Source organism: Diadema antillarum, unplaced genomic scaffold (genome assembly GCF_040938485.1).
Source record: "Diadema antillarum isolate AM-2024a unplaced genomic scaffold, OU_Dant_1.0 seq00000079_RagTag, whole genome shotgun sequence".
Lineage (NCBI taxonomy): Eukaryota > Metazoa > Echinodermata > Echinoidea > Diadematoida > Diadematidae > Diadema > Diadema antillarum.
Genome location: NW_027271172.1, coordinates 783125 through 806500, shown reverse-complemented (window position 1 = coordinate 806500; position 23376 = coordinate 783125). Strand labels below are relative to the sequence as shown.

The window sequence follows — 23376 nt, the reverse complement described above, 5'->3', positions numbered from 1 at the left end:
CATATATCCCGTTTTAAAACAATAATAATCATTTCATGCAAATAATAATATATTTTTTCGTTTTGAATGCATTTGAAAGGAGGACAGTAAAATCGCCTCTTCACTCTGTTTATTTCAAGTTTATGTAAACATAAAATGACACTTAACTCTCCACCGACACTAATTTCTCCCTGGAAAAAAGGTGATATTCAGTGCGCAATATATTGTACTTTCAAGCCTGTTCGTAAACTGCAGGAAGAGATGCCAAAGTTGATCAAAGGAAAGATAATATTATAATGCAAATACATGCATGTTGATTTGTGTTGATTCAAGATATCCTCAACATCACGTATGTGGCCAAATGAAAGTGCATTTAGTGCAATGTATACAGCATTATTTTGAGAATAATATTTCTACTATTTTTCTTCAGATTACTTGGATACTCCCACAAAGAACAACAACTTTCAAACCAAGATTCTGCTAGTGACGTCATCTTTCAATCATTGCTAAAGTATTGATATGATTACCAAACGCCATTGGAATGCACCCTTTCCTAGACTGAGCATAACTTTCATGTTTCCATGTTAACTATTAACAAAATTTCAGACATTGCTAGGTTCCTTTAAGGTGCATTTTCACACACACACACGCACACAAAGAAAGTTATCAGCAAAATCGGACATATTATGACAAGAAAGTTATGTGACTTTAAAGTTTCAGGCAAATTGGAAGAGACAATGATGTCATCACCTTTTAATCTTTCCATTTGTTTACAAACAAACATATTATAATGACTGAGCAACTGTCACCTCTTTTCCCGTTAAAGAAACATTGCTAGGTTATCGCAAGCCTACAATGATTTGATGCGAAAGGATACATCTCATTGCTATAGATATCATGTCAACCAAAAAGGAAATTCAGTTAAGTGAGGTGATTTGACAAGTCATCCCCTCTACCAATTTTAGTTTGACGTGTGGTTGCAAGTTACTGAATTGCAAAAAATAACGCACAACAAAGCAAAACAAAACAAAACAAAAAACATTGTAAAAACACTATAGGAGCTTCGAAAATTCTTTCATGATTATATTGATGGAATTGCTATCACTTTTTTCTTTTTTATTGTCCTAATTTAGGCCCCTATATCAAAGCCAAATTCAACATGAAATTAAATGTGGTATATGATATTTCTATTTTTTTCTCCACCATACTTTGATTCTTGCAGGCAAAGGATCCGGAGAGTGAGTCTCAGAAGTGGCCGATCTTCGGTGGGATCCATGCCACAGCTAACGCTGGAGCCAGCCCTGACGGTAAGAAAAAAGACGTAGGACGGCAAAGAAATAAAATCGCAATCCCTTATTGTACCTTAAGTTTGAGTAAACTATTTTCAGAACTTACATTTACAATTCTATATATGTGTATCTTCCTTTAATGCACCACTGACTGTAGTGACAACCCCAAACCTTCTTCTGGGTCTCTCCTGAGGTTTGTTCGCTGGATTGTAAAAACAACTTTAAGAGATTTATCCGTAGTGTATATGGATAGCGAACAATCTTAGATTTGGATATAGAATATCGATCCTGATCGGTCGAAATATTCTGTGATTGACTCGGGTAATTCTGAATTTGAACGGCGGACTATTAACGAGGAATCTTGGATTATCAATATGGTAGCATGAGTCTCCTCCTTGACTTGAGAAAGTATACGCATTGAAAGCGATAAAAGTAACAGTGTTTGTTTTAGATGGGGAAACGAAATACATGCTTGGATTATGTTGACTTCAGCTGAGCGGAGGCTATTTTCACTACTGCACAAAGAAAAGAGAGATTATAAACAAGATTAATTCTAACAATATACTAAGATGATAGAAAATCAAATTAGGAAACAAAGGAACGAAAGGTAAAAATGGGTAATCCACGTGCATGCATTCAAAGAGATAGGATTCCATTTATGACTTAGTTTTGTTGAAGGAGATATAACATTTTGATAAACAGAGCATTTTTTTTTTGCAAGTAACAACATGGATTTGCTTGTCCTTATTTAAATAGTCTTTTAGTATAGCTTTCAAAATATTGTTTTTTTCTTTCTGTGGTTGCATGTGTAAAAATGCAGCTTTTAGAGAGATCAAAGTGAAGTCTGCTAAAACGTGAAAGAATATTATGACTATCAAGAATGGAAAATCCTAAATGTTCAAGGTTTTCCGATGGTTAATAATCTATGTCATCGGTTTTTTAGGAGATCGTCGAAGGAGAAAATTTCATGTCCTGTGCTCAACAGAATACAGATTACGATTTTGTAAATTTGCCACAGAACTTTCACCCTGCCTTGAACGTCCCACCGCAAATGAGACTCCCGTCCGAAATTCACTTACTTTCACACAACCTAACCATATGGGGGTCAAGAAAATCAAATCATGCTAAGAATAGATTTCATAATTATCGCATGCTTGGCGTTAAAGCGTCAATGTATAGCAATATCAAAATGATTCTGACAAGGAGCTGATACCAATTATTACATGAGGTCATTCATCTTAGTCGGGAGAGCGGGCCAGCATCAAATTTATAGCTACACCAAGAATGCATCCATCAAAATAATCAGCACTTTTATCAGGGTAATCAGTGAAACTTACTCGTGGCACCGTGCCACGCGCATGCGCCGATCATGGAAAGAGCGGGAATCTAATACAGACACTGATTACCTTTTCGTCGTGTGCCTTTTCGTCCGCACACAACGAAGGACGTTGACAGTGCGTTGTCTGTCGTGCCACTTTGTATACAGTTCATGTGCGCGCACGCATAGCCCTGTCTCCCTGTCCGGTAATTGCTATTACTGCTCCTGAATGACACCTGCGTCTCCGATTAATCTGTGATTTCATTTCATTAGAAACAATCATCGCTATAATTTATACATCTGCATGAATCATAAGCATGATACTTACACACACACACACACACACACACACACACACACACACACACACACACACACATGTATATTAACGTTCGTAATAGAGCTTTGCCCATTATACTGAAAGCTCGGTTATTGAAAATATGAGTTTACAAAGCTGACACTGCGTGGCGCCCACGCACTTTCATAAAAATATCTAGTTTCGCTGCTTCCTTCTCCCGGTTACCGGCGCTATGGTTTTCTAAAAACAACTCGCGCCCATCCAACCATATAGATGGCTGTCATCTATTGACGCAGCTGTCAAACTAGCAGCTGAGATGATGGAACAACGCCACATGCCGTGCAAAATCTGGCAGGGCATGGAGCCATCAACATGCTGTGGGTTCGGCTCTCTTCCGTCTTGTTTATCAGGCTACTGCGCGTTTAATGATCGATGGGTTTAGGTCGCAATCCAAATATAAATCTACAAATGAACTTGTTGTTCTCTTGCCCCCCTGCCCCACCCTCCCATCAGCTGTTTAATCCACCTTATTTACTGCTTATGAACTTGCCAGCTGTGTGGGGGCATGGGCTCATGAAGAGCGACATATATTAATGTGAAATAAGAAAGGCTGATGTCTATGTTAGATGCCTCGATGCACTTTTGCAAAAGACAGCCAGCCGTCTTGTTTTCATGTCTTCATTCAGACCTTGATTCTCACGGTATGCCCAAAGCCATAATAATTATCGTCTCAGAGTTTTGTCTGTAGATGTCAAGCGTCGTCAGAACACGACTTGTGTCAAACTAGAAATTAGAGTGTATGCGTGTTTTGACAATAATGGGAAAATTCAATTATTTCCCTTCCTCCTGATGATTGCGTGAATCCTCATCTGTACTGACTGTGAAAATGAAAACTGATAAATTCATAAAATGATGCAAATTGGCATGCCGTCACCACAAAGTCTTATTGAATTTTTCTTTTCTGTCTCTCTTGTTGTTATCATGAGAATGACTTTAACTCTTCTTTTTTGGAGCCCTTCCTTGATTTGCAAAGTACCATTAATGTTTACAGTCATTCATATCATGCAAAGTAAATGTCAGTTTAAACAACAGGAAAACATACTCCAAAAAGAAACATACGCGTGCAGGGCTTCACATAACGTATAGTAAGATTGGAATTGTAACGAGATTAAAACACACACGAAACACATACAGGGAGGATGCCGCAAGTCAATCAGAACCACGAACTCCAACCATTTGTCTATAGACCTACCTGAAGAAATGAATTTCGAAAAGCTAAGCATATGGTCATATTACTGCATTATGATGATTATTTCATTCTTGGGAATAGAGGAAGTGTCATGAGTTATGGCAAACGGAATTATCTGTCTTAATTTATCGTGTTTACGCAAAGCGCATTTTCTCCGTAGACTTTCCTCAGCGCACCTGTTCCAGCGCATGGATTTAGTAAATCTTTCCTGCCCCCCCCCATTTCCCCCCAATTATTATAACCTAAAGAAGCTTGTACGCCAACGCATTCCCCACAACGTGGGACATTCATTCAATTAAGAAAACCCACAGGAACAATTACCGCCTAAATTTGCCCTTCACATCCCCCTCATTACAAATAAACAGCGTTTAAAGAGTAATTCATCCTCCAGTTGCGTGACGTCATTGCAGTCTAAATTGGTTTTCCTCCTCTCGTCTCGGCTGATGGGAATGTATTAAAGGCGAAGGGAAGAAAGCGGGTATCTAAACCCGGATGATCCCTAAACACATCTCCAATAGCCCCGAGAGCTAACAAACGGGCGGGTTAGTTGTTGGTGGCATGGCTTCTCACAGTACGTCAAAAAAGAACTCCATGAGATCGTGTGAGTTGATGAAAAGAGCTGTTCGCGGTTGTCATTTTAGGACCAGACGATAATGGCGATGCTAGAACCGATTTCTGCCTGTCTATCGACCTCCGGTCTTTGCTGCGAGTGTACTGCTTCCTGCCCGAGCGAGATACTATTTCTCGCCTACACTGCTTACGTCATGAGGGATCGGTACGGTTAAAAAAAAAAGAAGAGAAAAACAAAACAAAACAAACCCAGCAACAACAACTCACAGAGCCAGTTCGTGTTCTAGAACATCATTCTGTTCTTGTTTGTTTCTCATAGACTTGTCTTCATAACGTGTGCAAGTCATACGTGTGTGCTTCTATGAGTATAATACTTTTGGTGTGTGCGTGTACTCTGACTTCTTGTGTTTGTTCTACACTTACTCCTCCTTCTCTCTTTACAATTCTCTCTTCGTGTTTCAGTGCCATCCATTTCCTCTTTTTTCCCCTTCTGATTTTCAAGAATGACGTGGTGTAGGCTGATTGAAAGCTTGAAATTGGATGTGAGCGTAGTTTACAGGAAGCCTAAAATGGAAATCGAATGCTGTATTTATTGATTGCGTGTTAGCGGTTCTTGAATAGTACTGACATAATACCCCCCGCCCTCCCTCTCTCTCTTTCCCTCCCCCACCCTTACCTGTCTCTGTTTTCTTGTATACGTAAGCATAATGCACGTGATACTGGCGTACTCGGATTTGGATATTTAAATGTTTACGTCTATACAGCAAAAGAATGCTTTACAGATTACCGTGTGTTCATTGTGTAGACTATGAATATGACTCGATATGTCTCAATTTGACAGTCCTTTCCAGCTGTTGGCGGACTGTATGGATGTCGATCAAATCCCGCCATATGGCGATTGAAATAAGCTGGCTGGCAAAGTATATTGAGAGAACCGGAATCGTTCATATCATCGGCACCTTTGGCAGACTTTGCGCTGTAAAGCGAACACGCCCTTTCTCATTTCCCCCCTCGTAAATGGAAAGAACATCAGCAGCGAAGCCGAGGAAAAAAATCAGGGGGAAAAGCGAGCAATCGGCATAAAGCAACCACTTGAAAATCAACTGAAATGATGAAAATAGAGTATTTGTTGCGTCATAATGAGAATCAGTTTGATCACGTGACTGTGTCGGAGTTCTCCTCCATTTGTACATGAGTTGTTACTGGTTGTACATGAGTTGTTACTGGTTATACATCACCTCAAAGGAAACATTTCCGTATATAGTAATTATGCTCAGGGTACATCATGGCTTCGAAAACACCGCACGTCTTGACGTGTCTTTCAGGGCAGTGATGGTCGTTCATTTTCTTCAAACTGATTTTAGGAAATTATGATTAATGTTTGAAACGATCCCTGGAATGGGGAGAGGGTGGTGGTGGCTTTCTCAAAAAGCATTGCGTTTAATTATACAGCACTGTATTGAAAGAGGCTTGCTAGCTTGCGACCTTAATAGATGTCAAAAAGCATGGTATTCACTTATTCATTAAAAGCTATAGAGGCTGAGTAGCTGGCAGTGTGTACACGATTCTTGAAGATCGATGACATATACAGAAAAAAAAACAAGCAAAGAGATAAAAAACTTACGAGCAAATACTCGAGAATTGCACAACACTCAGATACGAATACGTAGTCGAGTTAGACAACAGTAGCAATCAAAAGGTTGCGTAGCCATGGCAGCAAGAGAGGTTCCAGTGTGTATAAATGTGGCTGCATGATCCTTTGTGCCTTTTGTTGGCGCCAGAGTCCGCGTGTATGTCTGACATATCTGTGGCTGCAGCTGGTGTTGTTCAGTGATGTAACTATTTCCGATTTGTAAAATTGATATTAAATAATGTGTTGCCTTTCTCCTTCTAATGTAAGCCATAATGACATGGACTTTAAAGAAGGCTCTATAGTTCAAAGAATATATCCCACGTGATCACAGCAATTTGGTTGATATCACGGTCAGGAATCTCAATTTCATCCCATCGAGGGGCAGTTTAAGAATTTGATCTGTTGTACAAGTGGTCCAAGGGCATGACTTGAACATTTTCATTTTTTTTTTAAACTACTACATGACTGCAGTGAACTTACGAGTATGCGTTTGTAACTATGCACGAGATCCCCTTTTATAGCTTCTCTTCATTATTTTGCAAACTCGCGCTGTCATTCTCTGCAGCATTATGCAACACACTGTTGCACGATTATGTGAAAACCTCTTTTCATTTTGTCTTGGCCGATCCAAAGGCCAAGGCAAATGTATGGTTTAAAAAAATGAAAGCGAAACGTCAAGATATGGTGAATTTACTTCTCTCTACCAGCCTTCCTATACAAGCCATACCTAAAACACTTGAGCGTCTCGTACACATAGATCTACGTAAGATATGAAGTTGTTGAGATGCGCCCAGTTCGCTTCGCCGTTAATGACGATTTCGCTTGTAGACAATAAGAACGTTATGCTTTACAGCCTCTTATTCTTAATCATTTTTCTTCTTTCTTGAACTCCAGGAATTGCAGCAACTCCGGAAGGACACCCCAGGAGAGAAAGGTCGTGACCTCCTTACCAAGGAGGGTGCAAAGCAGCCCATCACGTGTTCACCCTCTGGCGGCCAGCACGGACACAATGGCCACGTGGGCAAGCAACACCGCAAACGTGCGTCTTCTGGCGGAAACCGGCCCTCCGCGAAAGCCTCCGCGAGGAGAAATTCGTACGGTGGCATGTCAAGCAGACGATCGTCTGTCACTAATGGAGATAAATATGACCGGGAATCTTACACTGTAACATTACCGGTGTGGAATAATTCCAGCGACGGCACTCTGACTACGGAAAAAGTAACCCACAATGATAGCAGCTCCCAGGAGAACACCACTGCTCAGGAGTTATCCTCGAATGGCGACCAGCCACCACCCACGCAATCTCCGCCCGCGCTCGACTGTCTGAGGAAGATAAAGTTCAAATTGAGCTGGCGCTACAATAGAGAATTTGGGCGTCAAGACAGCCACCCTTACAACACGTCGGAAAATGTATGCCCAGCCTTCGACACCGGTGACCACTTAGAACGCACTGTGGTCACTACAGCGAGTTTTTCACCAGGTGCAATTAACGACGGGGCAGCCGAGGCGGTCAAGAAGGTGTCACATCAGAGAATTTGCCAGCCGGACGTGAGTAACCTTTGCAATGGTGTGAAAAATATGCCCCTGAACGATGATATCTCGAGAACGGATGGAGGAAACCCCAGAATTATTGTCACAGCGCCACCTGCTCTCACTGACAGTGGAGACGAGACTATTATGGGCGTTCGACCATTCGACAGTCCGCCAGTGCTGTACCCGTCATCAGACAGTTCATCAACAACGCCCACGACCACCATTCCATTACTTTTTCCTCACCTTGTTCCGCAAACCTCTGACCGATGTGCACATAACAACGTTTCGATGTCGGAATACAAATTTGGGGAGGGCGTCCCCAACGTTGATGAAAAACCACAGTGGCCGCCTACGTTCGAGTCGTCTTTGAAATATTCTGACGCCGAAACGTCCGAAGATTCCGAGATTGAATTTATGGACTTCAAAGCGGACTTGGTGGATGAGGGATTTGTTGATTCGAACAACAACGGTGAATTTGTCGTGAACTTGAATTTGAATCACTAGTTTATTTAGATGAAGATTCGCAACATTCATTTCGTTGCGTTTCAGTGTCTGATGAGGTTTTGGGGAAATGAACATGATGTTCCTTTTTAGTGCAAGTACTCTCACTGTTGTATAAATCAGTCATATTTTTGTAATTAGTTTTGAACGAAATCAGCAAAGTTGGTTGTGTTTTGGATTAGAACACAAGCTCACTCAAAACAACCATGAAGAAAAGCTGATCTTGTGAAAATTGCCAATTAATTTTGCCGAAATGGTTGATTTTTTTTATAGCGGAAATGTAAAATACTTTTATTGACACCAATAACAGTTTACAGTACTATGTATCACACGAGTTTGTTGTTGAAAGACAGTGAAAATGAATGGCACCGAAAATGAAGAACGAACATATTGTCTGCACGTTGAATTTAACTTCGAAAGTATATATATTTTATTAGACTGAAAATGTTTTACAATATTTTCCTAACGTATTGGATGAACTCGTGTTGTTTGAACGTATAAATAATTTTGTCTCATTTATGCACAGTGGCTTATAAAAAAAAAATGTGTTATCGAGTTAATGTCAAAAGTGTATTACAGTTTCAATGATTGCTGATTGTCCGACAGGCATCTGAAAGTATAATTCTTCGTTGTCAAGAGTAATGTTGCGTGGTATATTGAAATGGAAAACCTCTTGAAATTCACCGAAGCAGTGACGTGATATCTCTGGGAGGGTGTTTAACGTCTGTGGAGCGGCAATCCTTTGTCACCATGTACACTAACATTCTAACTCCCTAGCTGCCTACTTCACAACAAAACACAAAAATTGTATATTCTTGATATCAAGAGTAAATGTCAGAAATGGGGAATTCGTCAAGATGTTAAAAAAAAGGGGGAGGGGGAGAAAACGCAGATGTACCATACAAGAAAACAATAATTTGAATCAAGTGCTATGAATTCAACATTTTCTCAGTTGGAGATTGTTGTGTTCGGGTGGATTGTTGGGTTTGAAGCTAAGTATTTGTCATTAACTGCCAACAATCTCAAGATTTACGAGGACCAGAGATGTGAAACAGCAAAGATCATAAAAAGACATACAAAACTCGTCCAGAGCTTTGGCGATGATAAAAAGATTGAACGAGGCTGTCTTTGTCGAACAAGCCTTGTCCTTTTTGATTTATCATGCGTACCTTTCACAAATGACTTGAATTATAACACCATGATACTGATAATCGCAGCTAATCATTCTGCGCGCTGAATATCGTTTGTGTGTATCTTACAACTTATCCTCTACCATCTGTTTATCGTTTTGTGTACATTCCCTTCAGTAATTCCAAAGAAAATTCTGAGCCAATCCAAATAAATAAACTAAAAGTACATCTGTTTAATCCTATTTATCTGAGAGGCACATTCCTACTGATCCTTGAACTGAAATCCACATCTCATATAAATTGTATATAATAATCATCGCTTTGGAACACTGATTTCTTCAACCACATTGTGGTATCATTGCACGGGAGACTGGACTTCCAAACGGAACGTCCCGAATTCGAACTCTCCCAAGTCTTTGAACACAACTTTTTATCCACGATGTTCCTCCTTACCCAGGAGTACAAAAAAAAATAAATGACGAAAAAAAAAGAACAAAAGAGGATGGGTACCTGCCAACTTTTGGGATAAAGATAATAGCATCAGTACCCTCCGGTAGAGTAGTGATATTGCTGAAGAGGCTTCTCCCAGCTAAATACGACCACTTTTCTATTTTCACTTGCGAAGCAAAGTTTCAACAAGCTAGTGCAACTATCGCTCCTACCATGCCTACGGTACAGCACCAGACCAGCATGTTGGTTACCATTGAGTACATATTGACAAGTCCACTTTGTGACGTCAGCAGCTGAAATGATAATAATAAGTATAGTGTAACTGTCGAGTATCGACATCTGTTTTAACTCACTTTTATTGGATCTACATGTGCCAACGGTTGAACTTTTACTCGACACGCCGTTGTCGTAAAACAACCCCCACAGTCGTGATATTATCATCATGTATTGTACAGACTGGTCGCGTTAATTTGATCATCGGTGATATTCTATCGAGATGGGTTTTGCGTCAAAGCCCTCCAGTGTACATACATCGCATTGTACAATCATGATTCCCATTGTGTAGTACAAGTTGTTTGTTTGCCGTTGGTGGTGTTTTCAAAGGGTGGTTGGATTTGATGATTTTAGATGCTTAGTTGGTAGAAATATACTAAGGTTACATGGTCAATGATGGAAGTGCAGGTATAGGAACAAGCCGTCTTCGTTACAAAGACATGCAAAATGAAATATTGTCTATGAAGTGAAAGCACCCACGTGCAAGGTTTTATTTAAATAGGATTCGAGAAATGTATATTGACAAAGCGTTGGTTGATTTGAAAGCGTGGATTTATGTTTCCCCCGGAGTAAGAAACAAAGCGATCGGTAAGACTCGCCGGTGTTAAGCTTGTGATCGGATCACGATTTCAATGCCTTGTTTGTATCACGACTGTTTGAAAAAAATCGCATTAGTGATGATTATGGCACATAATTATCTTTATTGTGACCTCGTGAATAATCCAGTCTGTTCCCTCTACTTCAGTGAGTATCTCAACGCACTTTATACTCTCGAATCACTGTGATTGCAAACAACATTACAATCCAATAACAGTGAATCGCTCGACACAATCGCGTTGGATTCGGACCGCATCGAAATCGAGCTTCGCGACGTACTTATTGTAATACCTGCCTTACTTCGAGTATACCATTTTGAACATGTTGATATGGAGGGAAGATTGCGCTATGTATGTCATCGGTATTGTTGACCGATAGTCACTTGGATGCTTTTTCAAATATAGATAAGTTGAATACCGATCAAGGGAAAGGTTTTGGCGCTTTCATGAATAACAATGTCATAAAGCATTTTAAAATTGAGACCCTGTCGTTGAAGCGTCGGCGAGGTTTTTTTTTTGTTTTTTGTTTTGTTTTGTTTTGTTTTTTTAGTGCAATTCGGAGAAAAATAAATGTTACGTTGTTACATAATATTATACACCGTAAATTCCTAAAATCCACTGTCGGTCACATGATGCCATAAATGTGAATATTGGACATCGTCACTCAAATCGTATATAGGTTATCTGCTCATTGCATTCCATTGTTTTGTGTATAATATATATGCGAGGTACTAGTTCCAAAGGAGATGTCGGGTTCTTTAGCGTTGGTTATATTACGTTACCCTCCTTTAGCGATGTAACTCCAGTGGACATAATTTTCTTCGAAATGAGCTTTCATTATTATGGAATTATATGTAGTTGAAAGGATCCTTCTGAAATGTTAGATTTAGACGGTGTACCATGCTGACGTGTAATAAGGAATCATTTCGTCGTGTAAATCAGTGAGCATGTTTTGGAGGTGAAAGGTCACACTACGTTGCCTAGTGAAATCGAAAGTCCTGACGTTTTCAAGAACAAAAAGCCAATTATCTGAACAGTACATAAACAGAAGGTTTATATTTGAAAAGTTATGTCGAAATAGAGTTTTCCTTCGAGTGTTCCGTATTGCCTTAAGTTGATAATTCCTTGCGTAATTACCTCAAACGTTTCCTCGAATTATTCAGTCATTATTAGACTTTGAGACCAGTCATTTTGCAATGATTGCTTGCCTTACGTATATGCGTTGCGTAAGACCACTTCGTATACGATATTGCTCATGACTTAAAAGTGAAAAGCTTGCCAGAAGTTTACTCAAATCTGTCACGTACTGAAGTTGAGACATCATTTTGCTTTAATGTTGTTGTTGTTGCTGGTTGTGTAAGATAACATGTTACTAAGATGACAAAACCTATGAGTCGCATACTCTCTTGTAACCGAGAAATCTTATTATTTATTGTGTCGTAAAAAATAATTCAATGACTGATGTGCGGTCGACAGTTTGCCTAAAAGAGCAAGCGATCCAACTTGCGCGCGATATAGTCAACCATTCGTGTTACTTCAAGGCCTTAATTTTCTCAGTGTACTGCTTTCGTGTTTAAAACAACTTTCATATAAAGTCATTCTTCATTTATGTCAAAATGGAGCAGCTTACAAAAAGTGTGACTATTTTTCTTGTCGGTGCAATGTTCTTCGATGAAAACTTATACTAAAATGTAAAGTGAACAAAAAAAAAAATCGATTTTGTATAACATGGTAAGAAGACAAAAAAGATAGCTTTAATGTGGAGCTTTAATAAAAACGTAACAAAATTAAGAAGTTTAAAATTTCTAAGGATTGTTTGTAAAATAAATAATAATGATGCCAGACACCAACGCCACACAAGCAAACCTGTCATCAAAACGATTTTGTTTGTGAAAAAGGGGGCTCAAAATCCATTTTCCTTCTTTTCTTTTTCCGTGAAACATTACGGGTACTGGAAATCATGACTAAAGGAACGGAGCAAACCAGAAATCAAGAACCACAATAATCATTGAAGTCTTTCTATCGTAAATCTGATAACGTATGTAATCTGTCTGGAACAGAATAAAACCTGTAAGGAACGTAACAAATGAGTTTTAGTTTAATATGTGAAGCAATATCAAACCAAATAAACTGGCTTGAAAAAAAAATGGATCTTTGTAATGTCTGATATTTACGTGGTAAAAACAGACTGATATTTGTTATGTATAGTAGACAGTTTCCGCTTTATTGAAGACCTCTACTGCAAAGTATTATGCTAGTATATGTTTCACGTATATATGAATCATACACAGTACATACATGGTATATATATATATATATACATATGTGTGTGTGTGTGTGTGTGTGTGTGTGTGTGTGTGTGTGTGTGTGTGTGTGTGTGTATACACCTATTTATACACACATCTTTCTTCAGTATTAAAGTCAGTTATTATGGCTTGAGGAATCTTCCCATTGGCGGGCTACCAAGCCCCTTTTTCCCTCTACTTGCCTAGAGCGTAGTTATCATCAAAGATACATGAGCTGTAACCTTTGATATATTTCTATTTCTTTGCCAATTTTCAGTATCTTTTTTTTTTAATCGAGAATTTCCAAGGAGACAGGAAAGAGAGTGTTGAATGGAATTTTGAAAGGAAGAAACGAGAGTGAAACTGAAAGGGATAGAGAAAAAAAAAAGACTAAACTAAGGCATGCACATACTTCATATGTATACTTTATATGTGTGTGTGTGTGTGCATACGTGTTTGTTTGTGTGTGCGAATACATAATACAATCTTAAAGGCAGTGTGTTACAAACAGACCAGAGCAAAGAAACAAATCGGCAGATGGCAGGCCCTATGTATGATACAAGCACCATCTTGCATGGCCAATGCCTCGGTCTACTTTTCACCAATTGTGTAGTGCTGGCATGGCAGCATGTTCCACGTACTGACCAAACAACAGTGACGGATCATCGGCACGCACCCGGAAGTAAACTGAAACAACGGTGCCAAGGTTATTTCCTCCATCAGCAAGCACGTGTGTGGCACGACTTGATGCATACAGAGGCACAGATGTGTGCGTTTCTCTCTAGCAATAATTGCGTTTCCGCCACATACTGAATATTATGAATTACAGGCAGATACATAATGACTGCATTTCGAATTCAAAACCAGCAAGCGTCGTAAACATAATACTACAAGAATCATCGCCTAAAATCCGCCACACGTGACAAAATTCTCGATAAGCCAATTTTCATAAACTAAACACTTTTCTCTCTTTTTCATTTTTTTCTTTATCTCGATCCGTTTGTCTTTCTTTTCTCCACTCCTCTCCCTCTCTTCACTCCTCCCCCCCCCCCCTTAGGCTTCTTGCTCTCCTATTCTCCACACAAGATAAACTATCATATATTTACTGCAATGACACAGGCATCAAACGAATGTTGAAGAGCTGGACACAACCGCACTGAAGATCGGTATTTTAAGTTCAGACGAAAGACATATCGTAAAATTTGTCAGACAAAATAATGCAAAGTTCATCATATCGCACATATACACAATTCATCATCCATAAATACATAAATATATATCACTCTGCATGTTACATGTTACATATGAATAACAACACTTGTGTACACTACCAAAATACATATAAGGCTGAATTCATCATGAATTGATCGTAAAGACGGTGAAATGAGACAAAAAATATAATAAAATGAATAGCCTTTGCTGATGTTTTTGTTTCGCTATTTGGCTTTGTTAAAAGTTTCTAATCATTTCTCCATCCTAACACAGTTTTTGGGGCATGTCTGTCAGTACACAAAGGCAGAATGTAACAGCACTTTTCACAGCACACAAAGGTAAAACAAAGTGACTGCACACGTTACGATGTCCAGGACATAATCACAAATTGCAATGAACATGATTAAATAGCTGAGCAGAACCTGGCACACTTTACAGTTCTGTTTGAAAACCATCCTCATCTATAGTTGTAAATGGACCATTTGTACTACCGTCAACATCAAAATCACACTAAAATCCCCACGGCAGTTCGGGAAGGCACTTGGCTTTGAAGGAGTGTTTCTGATGTAATTTACAACACAGCAAAGAGGGATTGGTCAAAAACTGCAATAATGGTTTACATTGAGTGTGCTTATCTGACCATTTTGTTTTTATCCAAAATCTTCTCCTTAGTACGTCCCTCCCTTATCTTATATTTTTACTTGTCTTATTACTGACGATTGTATTTACATACAACGGACAATGAAAGTCACTTGGTTTACATATAAATGAAAATGCCACTATATGACAGTGATCCTTATCACTACATACAGAACACAATGGGATGACACTAAAGTGAAAGTCTGTTGTGTGTTCAAGTTGATTTTTGTACAAAGAAGGAAAGATCAAATGAGGATAAGAGTATGTGGTTCATTACAATCGCTGAAAAATAAGTTATGGAATTAGGAAGTAGAACAAAAGATATTACTCACAATCATATATTGTCCCTGAGGTGACAAGATCTGGTATCAAGAAAGTCATGAATTTCAGGGCAGCACAAAATCTTTTCCATTTTTACAACAATTTTTTTTTCTTTTTTTTTTTTTTGGGGGGGGGGAGGGGCAAAACAACATCAATGCTAACATCAAATGTCAAAACATTGTTTACATTTATTTATATCACATCAACAATTCTACTGTTTTAAAACTCATATCAGTAGGCCTATTTTTGATATTCAAAATTGAGTCAGGTTTTTTAATACAATGCCAGTTGAGATATGAGGTCTTGTCCCCCGAGGGACAATATGCAAATTAGACATTGTGATGTCATCACCTCGAAGTTCTGCAATTGGTTGGCAGCTGAAAGTATTATGAAGTCATTCTTTATGTTAACAAAACAGCAACTAAACTCAACTCACCTTAAACTGTCAAAATTTACACTGTCAAAGTTGCTCAATGTGTCAACTCTAGAATAATTTGACATAAAGGGTATAATTCTTTTCTCCTGATTCAAGTTAGAAGAAGGAAATCTAGTAAAAACTTGTGAATGGGAGAGTTGTGAGAAAAAATTATCACCTCAGCTAGTTTGCATGTGTGATTATGAATGATTCCACTGGTCTGCCAAAACATTAACATTCTTTAAAATTCTACAATTTTTCTCATGCTTCATCTCATTTTTATAGAGAGCCTTTCTCTGTTCTGTTTGCTAAATTACTTCTCTACAAAAGCTACATCCGACATGGAATTGGCTTTCACTTGAAACTGGTATGAGAAGGGAAATAAAAAAACCCGTGAAGAAGTACTAATTTCCACGAACTGTTGGAAAAAAAAAAAACAGCCTGATTCAACACTAAAACTTTACTTCATAGTAGAATATCAGCCAATAAAACTTTATATGATAATACAGACATGATTTTTGACAAGGGTCCTGTCTAAAGAAATGAATTTGAGATGAAAAGCACAGTTTGTTTGTTTGTTTGTTTGTTTGTTTAAACTAGTATCTGCACATGATTTATATGTTTACTTTGAAAAACATAATTGTGACAAAATAGAATGTATGAAAATACATACTGAATACAAATATATGAAGAACCTCTTAAATAATGTTTAGAGAAAAATATTGCCAACAATTTGAAATGTCAAGGTACTGCATTTATATTAAAAGAAAAAAATATATGTACAATCAGCCAAGTATCACAATCCAGTTTGGTACTCGCAATGCAAGGAAGCTAAATTTACACACACACATAAGGGAAGTCCGTTCCTCAAACAACCACATTTGTTAGACCTTCAAATCAGGTATTTCTTGTGTTTGGTTCAGATCTAACAGTGTAACTTGCTTGCCCTTCACCAAATTATGTCATCAGAATAACTTTACACACTTGTTTCTTTTCCAGTTAGATAATTTCTCTTTACTTTGCATAACAGACACAATAAATCTTTATTTTTGTTCTAGTAAAGACATACAAATTAATTTGTTGCAAGAAACGCTCACAGGAAACAAGGAATAGATTATATACAAATGCTCACAGAGAGAGTAAAATGTGGAACACTTTTAAAACAATCTTAATGTAAATGTGAGACCAAGCACAACAATTACCATGATGGTAATTATGTATATTAGACTACATTTCTGTCATATCAATTTCTTTGGGTGGCCAACAAATTTTGATATTTTGACAGTAATTCTTCATGATGAGACTGCGAACAAGGATATATAACACCACCTCCTACCCATCCCCACCCCAACTTAAAGAAGTCATGTAAAACAGATACATATGGCACAGAAATCCTGAAAATATGGTTTGAAACACTCAATGGGACACTAAAGAAACCCATTTGGTATGCTCTTTTAACACCCTTCTTCCTATTTTCCTTATAGCCTCAAAAGCTACATCCAAAGTTATTCTTGGCTGTATTTGACCGAGAAGATTTTTCCTGTGATTTACAAAATGCCCATCATTAGGAGCTGGTTTGTACAAGGCAGGCTGGGGAAAGACTTCGATTTAGAAGAGCACTGCGGCAGAATCTTTCTATAGGCCAACTGAAGGTGCACGTCCACAAAATGTTGGCACACCGGGGGGAATGAAAATGAAAGTCACCACCGTTGCAACATGCCCCCTGACCGAAATAGAATAGGAGAAGAAAGGAGGGACTGTGTCTCCTTCACGTGACATTCCTACCAAAGGTGATGGCACAGAATATCGCGTGACTGTGAGTGTTGGTCACCTGAAGAACAGGGAAGCCGGACACGATTTACGAAATAACTTTCTCCTAGTCACAAGAGAAGGAGGTGAATATATTGTGCAACATTTACAAGGTATTCATTTTTTTGTTTGCTTTTTGTTTGTTTTTCATTCTAAGAAGTGCGTCTCTATTTATTGTGTATACAGTCTGACCTAAGATATCCGGCATGTCGGGACTAGCGGTAAGCCGCATAAGCGATATTGCCGGATAAGCCAGGTATGCTCAAGCACGACACTCTCTCGCAAGTTGTGTTGGGGTAGGCACAGGGCATTTCCAATTTATCATTTCTTCAAAGATATGCATGATATTTGCATGTTTGATAACCCAAATGATGTGGAAATGAAAAGAATTGGGCATATGTATCCCAATTTAATTATTGCCTAAGATTTGCTAGAGGTTGTTTTTTTTTTTGGTATTGTTTAAGGCAATCTGTTCATTTTTTTTTTTTTTTTGTCCAAGAATAGAGAGAACCAAAAAAGTAATGGGCTGGATGAATGAGGTTGGACTGTATATGCCTATACACTTATGCTCATATGTATAAATATTTATATACCTCTTTTGATGAATCCCCGATTCTGATTGGACCAAAGCACAGTCAATAGAATTTGCTATACTGCCAAGCAACAGTCATCTAGAAGTTTTTCAAGATGCGTGTAAGGGTATCTTGCATGTGTATCTATATTTGCGCATTGTTGCAAATTGCAAACTGCAAATTGCAGGCATATCTACATTTTGTGCATTGTGAAATGATACTTAATGTAATTCTGTTTTCTCTGACTGGTTACATGATACAACTTCATTTCCATGCCTTAATTTAGCATGAATATCTTAAAATTAAGTGGGATGCGGTATACTAAAAAAATATCAACTGGTTTCTTTTGGATCGTGATTAAAACTATTTGTCCTTGGTGATTTCTCAACAGTGTTATGCCCTGAGACTTTGTCTCGGGGCATGCAATATGGCACTGTTGAGAAATTACCTCTGGGCATACAGTTTAAACCATGTCCTTCGAAGCAGTCAACACATGTATATTATGTTATCATACTATATGTTCCACTCAAATATTACAACGTGACCCTCCGCAATAATAGCTTGAAAAATAGTGAATCAATCCACATACAATTTCAGGGTATGAAGCTATAACTTATTATCAAAATCTTACAGAAAACCCCATGCGATTTGCTTCAGTGGTCAAAGAGAAATGAGAATTTTTGTAGAGCATGACAGGAATCTCTCCCTTCCAAGTTCTGTCCATTGTGTTCACATATTTTTCAGTTCCATGAGCAGCCAAGTGCTAATTTAGGAAGAATCAGACCCATGACATGCTTTACAATGATCCTCATTTCTCTGTTACCATGTAACCAAATTGAATGGGGTTTTCTGCAAAATATAGCTAAGATGTTATATTCTATGACCCTGAAGTAGCATTTAGACAATTTAATCATATTGGAAGTAATCAATGCAAAAATCCTATTGTAATTTTTTGGGGGACATACTGTATATCTATGTACAAGTAGATATACACGTGTACATGAAGAACAGAAAGCCGGACATCATATTTTGATGGATCATCTCACAATGGGAGGTATAGGAGGTGGTATAAAAAGGATGTGGGAGACCATACCTGGTATTTCAGTTCCTGGTTCAGACAACACAACTATTCACTAAGTGTGGTGTTATTTTCATTCCCCCCCCCCAAAAAAAAAAAAGAAAAAAGAAAAAAGAAAGACATTACCCATAGTGACGATACACACTCTTAAATAACTTGACGTCATTCAAAGACTTTTTCTACAAGTGTTCAAAAATAAAATGTCAAGTTATGCTATGGAAACATCACATTCTCCCCACACTCCATTCCTCTCCCTCTCCACACCCCCCCCCCCCCCCCCCCCCCCAAAGACTTGCCGGAAGTGCTATATTTAGCAACAAGGCAATGGTGACCACTCGTACATGTTACAAATCAACATTCATGAGAGTTAGAAAGTATCAACAGAGTAACCATATCTCATGCTGCTTATTTGAGACTACTTGAAACGTGCGCCCCTTGAAACATTCCACCGGTGGGTGATTTTGGACACAATGGCAGATGACAAGAAAAAAGAAAAGGAATAAAAAAAAACTAAAAACTTCCTTGGCTCACCATCAAAGAACTCTGCCTGTCGCTATATATAGGTTTTGAAACTAGCATCCGGGTTTGAAGGGAAACATTTCCAGCGTCAGCTGGGATAGTTTAGGGGGTGAGCAGGGAGTGGTGGTTGGGGTCAGTAATGACGTTGAGTCCACGTGAAAGATTCTGTGCTTAGCTCATGATTCCATGTTCACTACGATCAGCAACACTTGACGAAGCACACAAGGCATTCAAAGTCCGGATCTGGTAAGGGAGGGGTGTGAGTGGGATCCTGAGGTCAATCAAGGAATCCTCAAAACTAAGAACTTTTGAGTCATATGCTCAGGTGCGTCCCTCCACCACTGGTCACCCTCTTCAGGAGGGGTGTGGCCGTCCCCCTCCGGCTCGCACCGGTCCCCGAACTGGCCGGGATGGAGGAGCGGGCAGAGGACCGGTGAGGACTTCGAGAAGACTGCCTCTGTTTGGAGCTGTAGAGCTTCTTCAGGGCCTTGGTTGACTCTCTAAATTCAAAAAGACAACATAAAAGAATAGAATTCAGTGACTAAAAACCTAGAAAGTGATTCACCAATTGAATGTGGTGTTCAAGACTGCTACTTGGTCTCAGTACGCTATCCTACATTATTCTTTTTTTTTAAAAAGGAAATGAAGCACTGAGTAAAGTTATGAACAGCTACCTTTTTTTTTAATATAAAGAAAGGAGGGACACTCTATTTCAAACATGGCAAATAATGCTGTCAGTAGAGGTCAGCAGAATATCATGGTATGTGCTATAGCATGAAAAATGCCCCCTGTGGAATAAATGGCCAACAAATGGTGGCATGCTCTGACTCTAGAAAATGGTTTGGTTCAACATTTAGAAAGATGTCTTTTGGGCATATTGCCTACACATTTTATTATTTTTTTCTTTTACATATGGTCATCATTCCTCAAACGTGACCAAGGAAAATAGATGGTGACATGCCATCATTTCGCAAAATCACATCGCGATTCTCAAAGGCGCCTCACCGTGAGAGTGCCCCCTCTGTTCTCTCCAGGTTGCGCAGGGCCTTGGTGACCTTGGCGTTGGTCAAGCCGAGGTCGGCCAAGGTGCGGATGACTTGGATCCTGACGTACTCACAGGAGTCCAGCTCCAGCATCTCCAGGAGTGTCCTCTGGATCCTCTCCGACTTCATCCCGACCACGCCCTACGAGATCACGTGATGAAAACACAGATGAAAACATGTCCTTTGACATACTGTACAACACGATATATTTGCGGCATGAAATTTTCGCGAATTGGAGACGAAGGCCTTTTTCGCGGCATGAAATTTTCGCGAATTGCCACTGGCATTCAATGCATCTAGTGTAGGTAAGAGCTTTCACGTGCATTTTAATTTCGCGAATCTTGGCTCTCGCAAAATTTGCGAAATTAAAATGCACGCAAACATTCTTTGTTTTACAGTATAACCTTCACAATTCCACCAGCATACATACTGTTCGCTATCATGCAATGCTCACACAAGGCTGTTTGCTTCCATATCATAATTGAAGTCTGCTGGTCACATCTTCTCTGACCCTCATCCAAGCACCCCTTTGAAAAACCAATGCCACAAATGAACAGGTCTTCTGAAGAAATATACATCCTCTTTTTCCTACTATGGAACAGCCAATTTACTAACTCATAGAGTACCACACTTGTCGCATGCTTCCATACCAATAATGAAATCAGCTTGTCTTTGCAGCATGTAGCCTCTCAAAATATCTTGCCACAAATGTACATATAGGTCTTAAGAAGGAGCACACTGATATTCTTTTTTTTTTCCATCACTAATGCCACAAGAACCCACATAATACACACTCATATATGAAAAGAAAAGAAGAAAAAAAAACTTCACATGCTGCAATTTTACATTCCATGAAGAAACTCACATGAAGCACTAGGTACATCTGATATGAATCACTGTAAAATATCCATAAAGTGCAATTATATAGTTATTTTGTAAGCTCTCACAACAATATTGTTCATTATGGAAGAAGCATAGACCATAATGCAAATGCAAAAATATCCATTTGAACCATCCTATGATATTATTAGCAAATTAAGCCCTTAATGATCATGGACCTGACTGTGATATTTATCACCAAATTCCTTCAAACAGCTACACTTTCTGACTTCTTTTAAAAGAAGTATAAATGAAACATTATTGAGTCAATGCGTAATGAATTGAATACTTATATTAATTTCTTGCTATGTATTGAGTAATAGTAATCATTCTTTTATACATTTCATGTTTAAACTTGACATAAAGGATTTTAAAACATATTATTAGGGCCAAGCTCCCTCTGCGCTTTCACCAGTCCCCCTCCCCTACAACATACATGCACCTGCACCTTTAATCAAGTACACAAGTCTATTTGAACAGATTTCTTTCAGGGTTGTCATGCTTGCAAGTTCTGCTTTTTGTGTCAACCTCTGCAACCCCATCAAACATAAGGAAACATTGGAAACACAGTTCACATTGCTCATTGATTTTGACAAGCCTGTGTTTTAATGTATCACAATGTCAAAATGTATCCTTACACTTCATATCATGATTTTTTTTTCTTCTCTGTAAAACTTGTATTCACTTAAAAAGTGGCAGAAAAAAATAAATGAAATGAAATTACAGAATGCATCTTTATACTCAACATTTGATATTTCTTTTGATCAGAAACAATTTTGATTTCACGTCATTTAAAAATCCATTTCAATTTCATACATGATTTCATTTTATGCTTGTCATTTCAAATTCATTTATCTTTACATTTCATTCCAAATGTTATTCATTTTAATTCAATTTCATGCCATATGATTTCAGAATTTAAATAAAGTAAACAGATGCAATTTGGAGTATTACTTGTCTCCTCTGCTTTGTTTTAGTACCACATGCTCATATTATATAGAAACAAGCTCTGCATAGTTAAGACTATTAGATATCTACCAAAAACTACATCCTGCACTGGGTCAAACAATACATTAGAAGCAGTCACTATCAGTAGTTGTAAATGATAATTTTGGGCCAGACATACACAGAATATTAACACTGTAGCAGTATGACTAAAGGGTAAATAGATGTTGATTTTTTTTTCTTCACATATCTATTTTCTTCTTATCACACAGAAACTGAGTGTGAAACAGATTAAAGTATAGGCTGAAATATAAACATATACACTTTGTATTGATTTACCATGTTGCAATAAAGATATTGAAAGATGACTGTAATATTCTCTCATCTTTCTACAAATACAAATCATTAGCTACTTCTTTTCTATTCAATTAAAACTTTGCCTGCAGAAATCCCCAAATAGCTCACATGTGACAACTCTTAGTTCTCTTGGACTTCAAGAATACTTCAGTTACTGAGGGAATGAGTTCAGAAAATCTCCCCTTACCTTCACAATAGGTCTAGAAAATAGGGCGTTCCAGGACTCAAATTTAACGAATCCGCATACGTCACACATAATGTCGTACGATGTTCTCAATAATGGAATCTGTAGCGATATATTATACTGAAGCACTTTCATTCCAATACACTTTTCAATAAGACATTGCTGTGAACTGGTTACAACATCACAAATCTATTAACAGAACACTTGACGTGACAAATGAATGTCAATTCTATTTTTGGAGCACGCGGGGACAAGACTTTTTACCTGGCTGCAAAAATTTCGCAAGAGCATTAATTATT

At 38.4% G+C, this 23376-nt stretch overlaps 2 protein-coding genes across 2 annotated transcripts in view; one reads left to right on the top strand and one right to left on the bottom strand.

Moving 5' to 3' along the window:
* Positions 1 to 10258, top strand: part of LOC139726164 (uncharacterized) — a 43416-nt gene extending 33158 nt beyond the window's left edge. The window contains exons 4-5 of the mRNA XM_071637242.1: positions 1202 to 1286; positions 7231 to 10258. Of these exons, the coding sequence (XP_071493343.1) occupies positions 1202 to 1286; positions 7231 to 8373 (1228 nt within the window). The 3' untranslated portion in view covers positions 8374 to 10258. The remainder of the gene's footprint in view (positions 1 to 1201; positions 1287 to 7230) is intronic.
* Positions 10259 to 19982: 9724 nt separating this feature from the next.
* LOC139726072 (uncharacterized) overlaps positions 19983 to 23376 on the bottom strand; it is a 34646-nt gene continuing 31252 nt past the window's right edge. The window contains exons 23-24 of the mRNA XM_071637155.1: positions 20675 to 20853; positions 19983 to 20169 (exon numbers count right to left, since the gene is read on the bottom strand). Of these exons, the coding sequence (XP_071493256.1) occupies positions 19983 to 20169; positions 20675 to 20853 (366 nt within the window). The remainder of the gene's footprint in view (positions 20170 to 20674; positions 20854 to 23376) is intronic.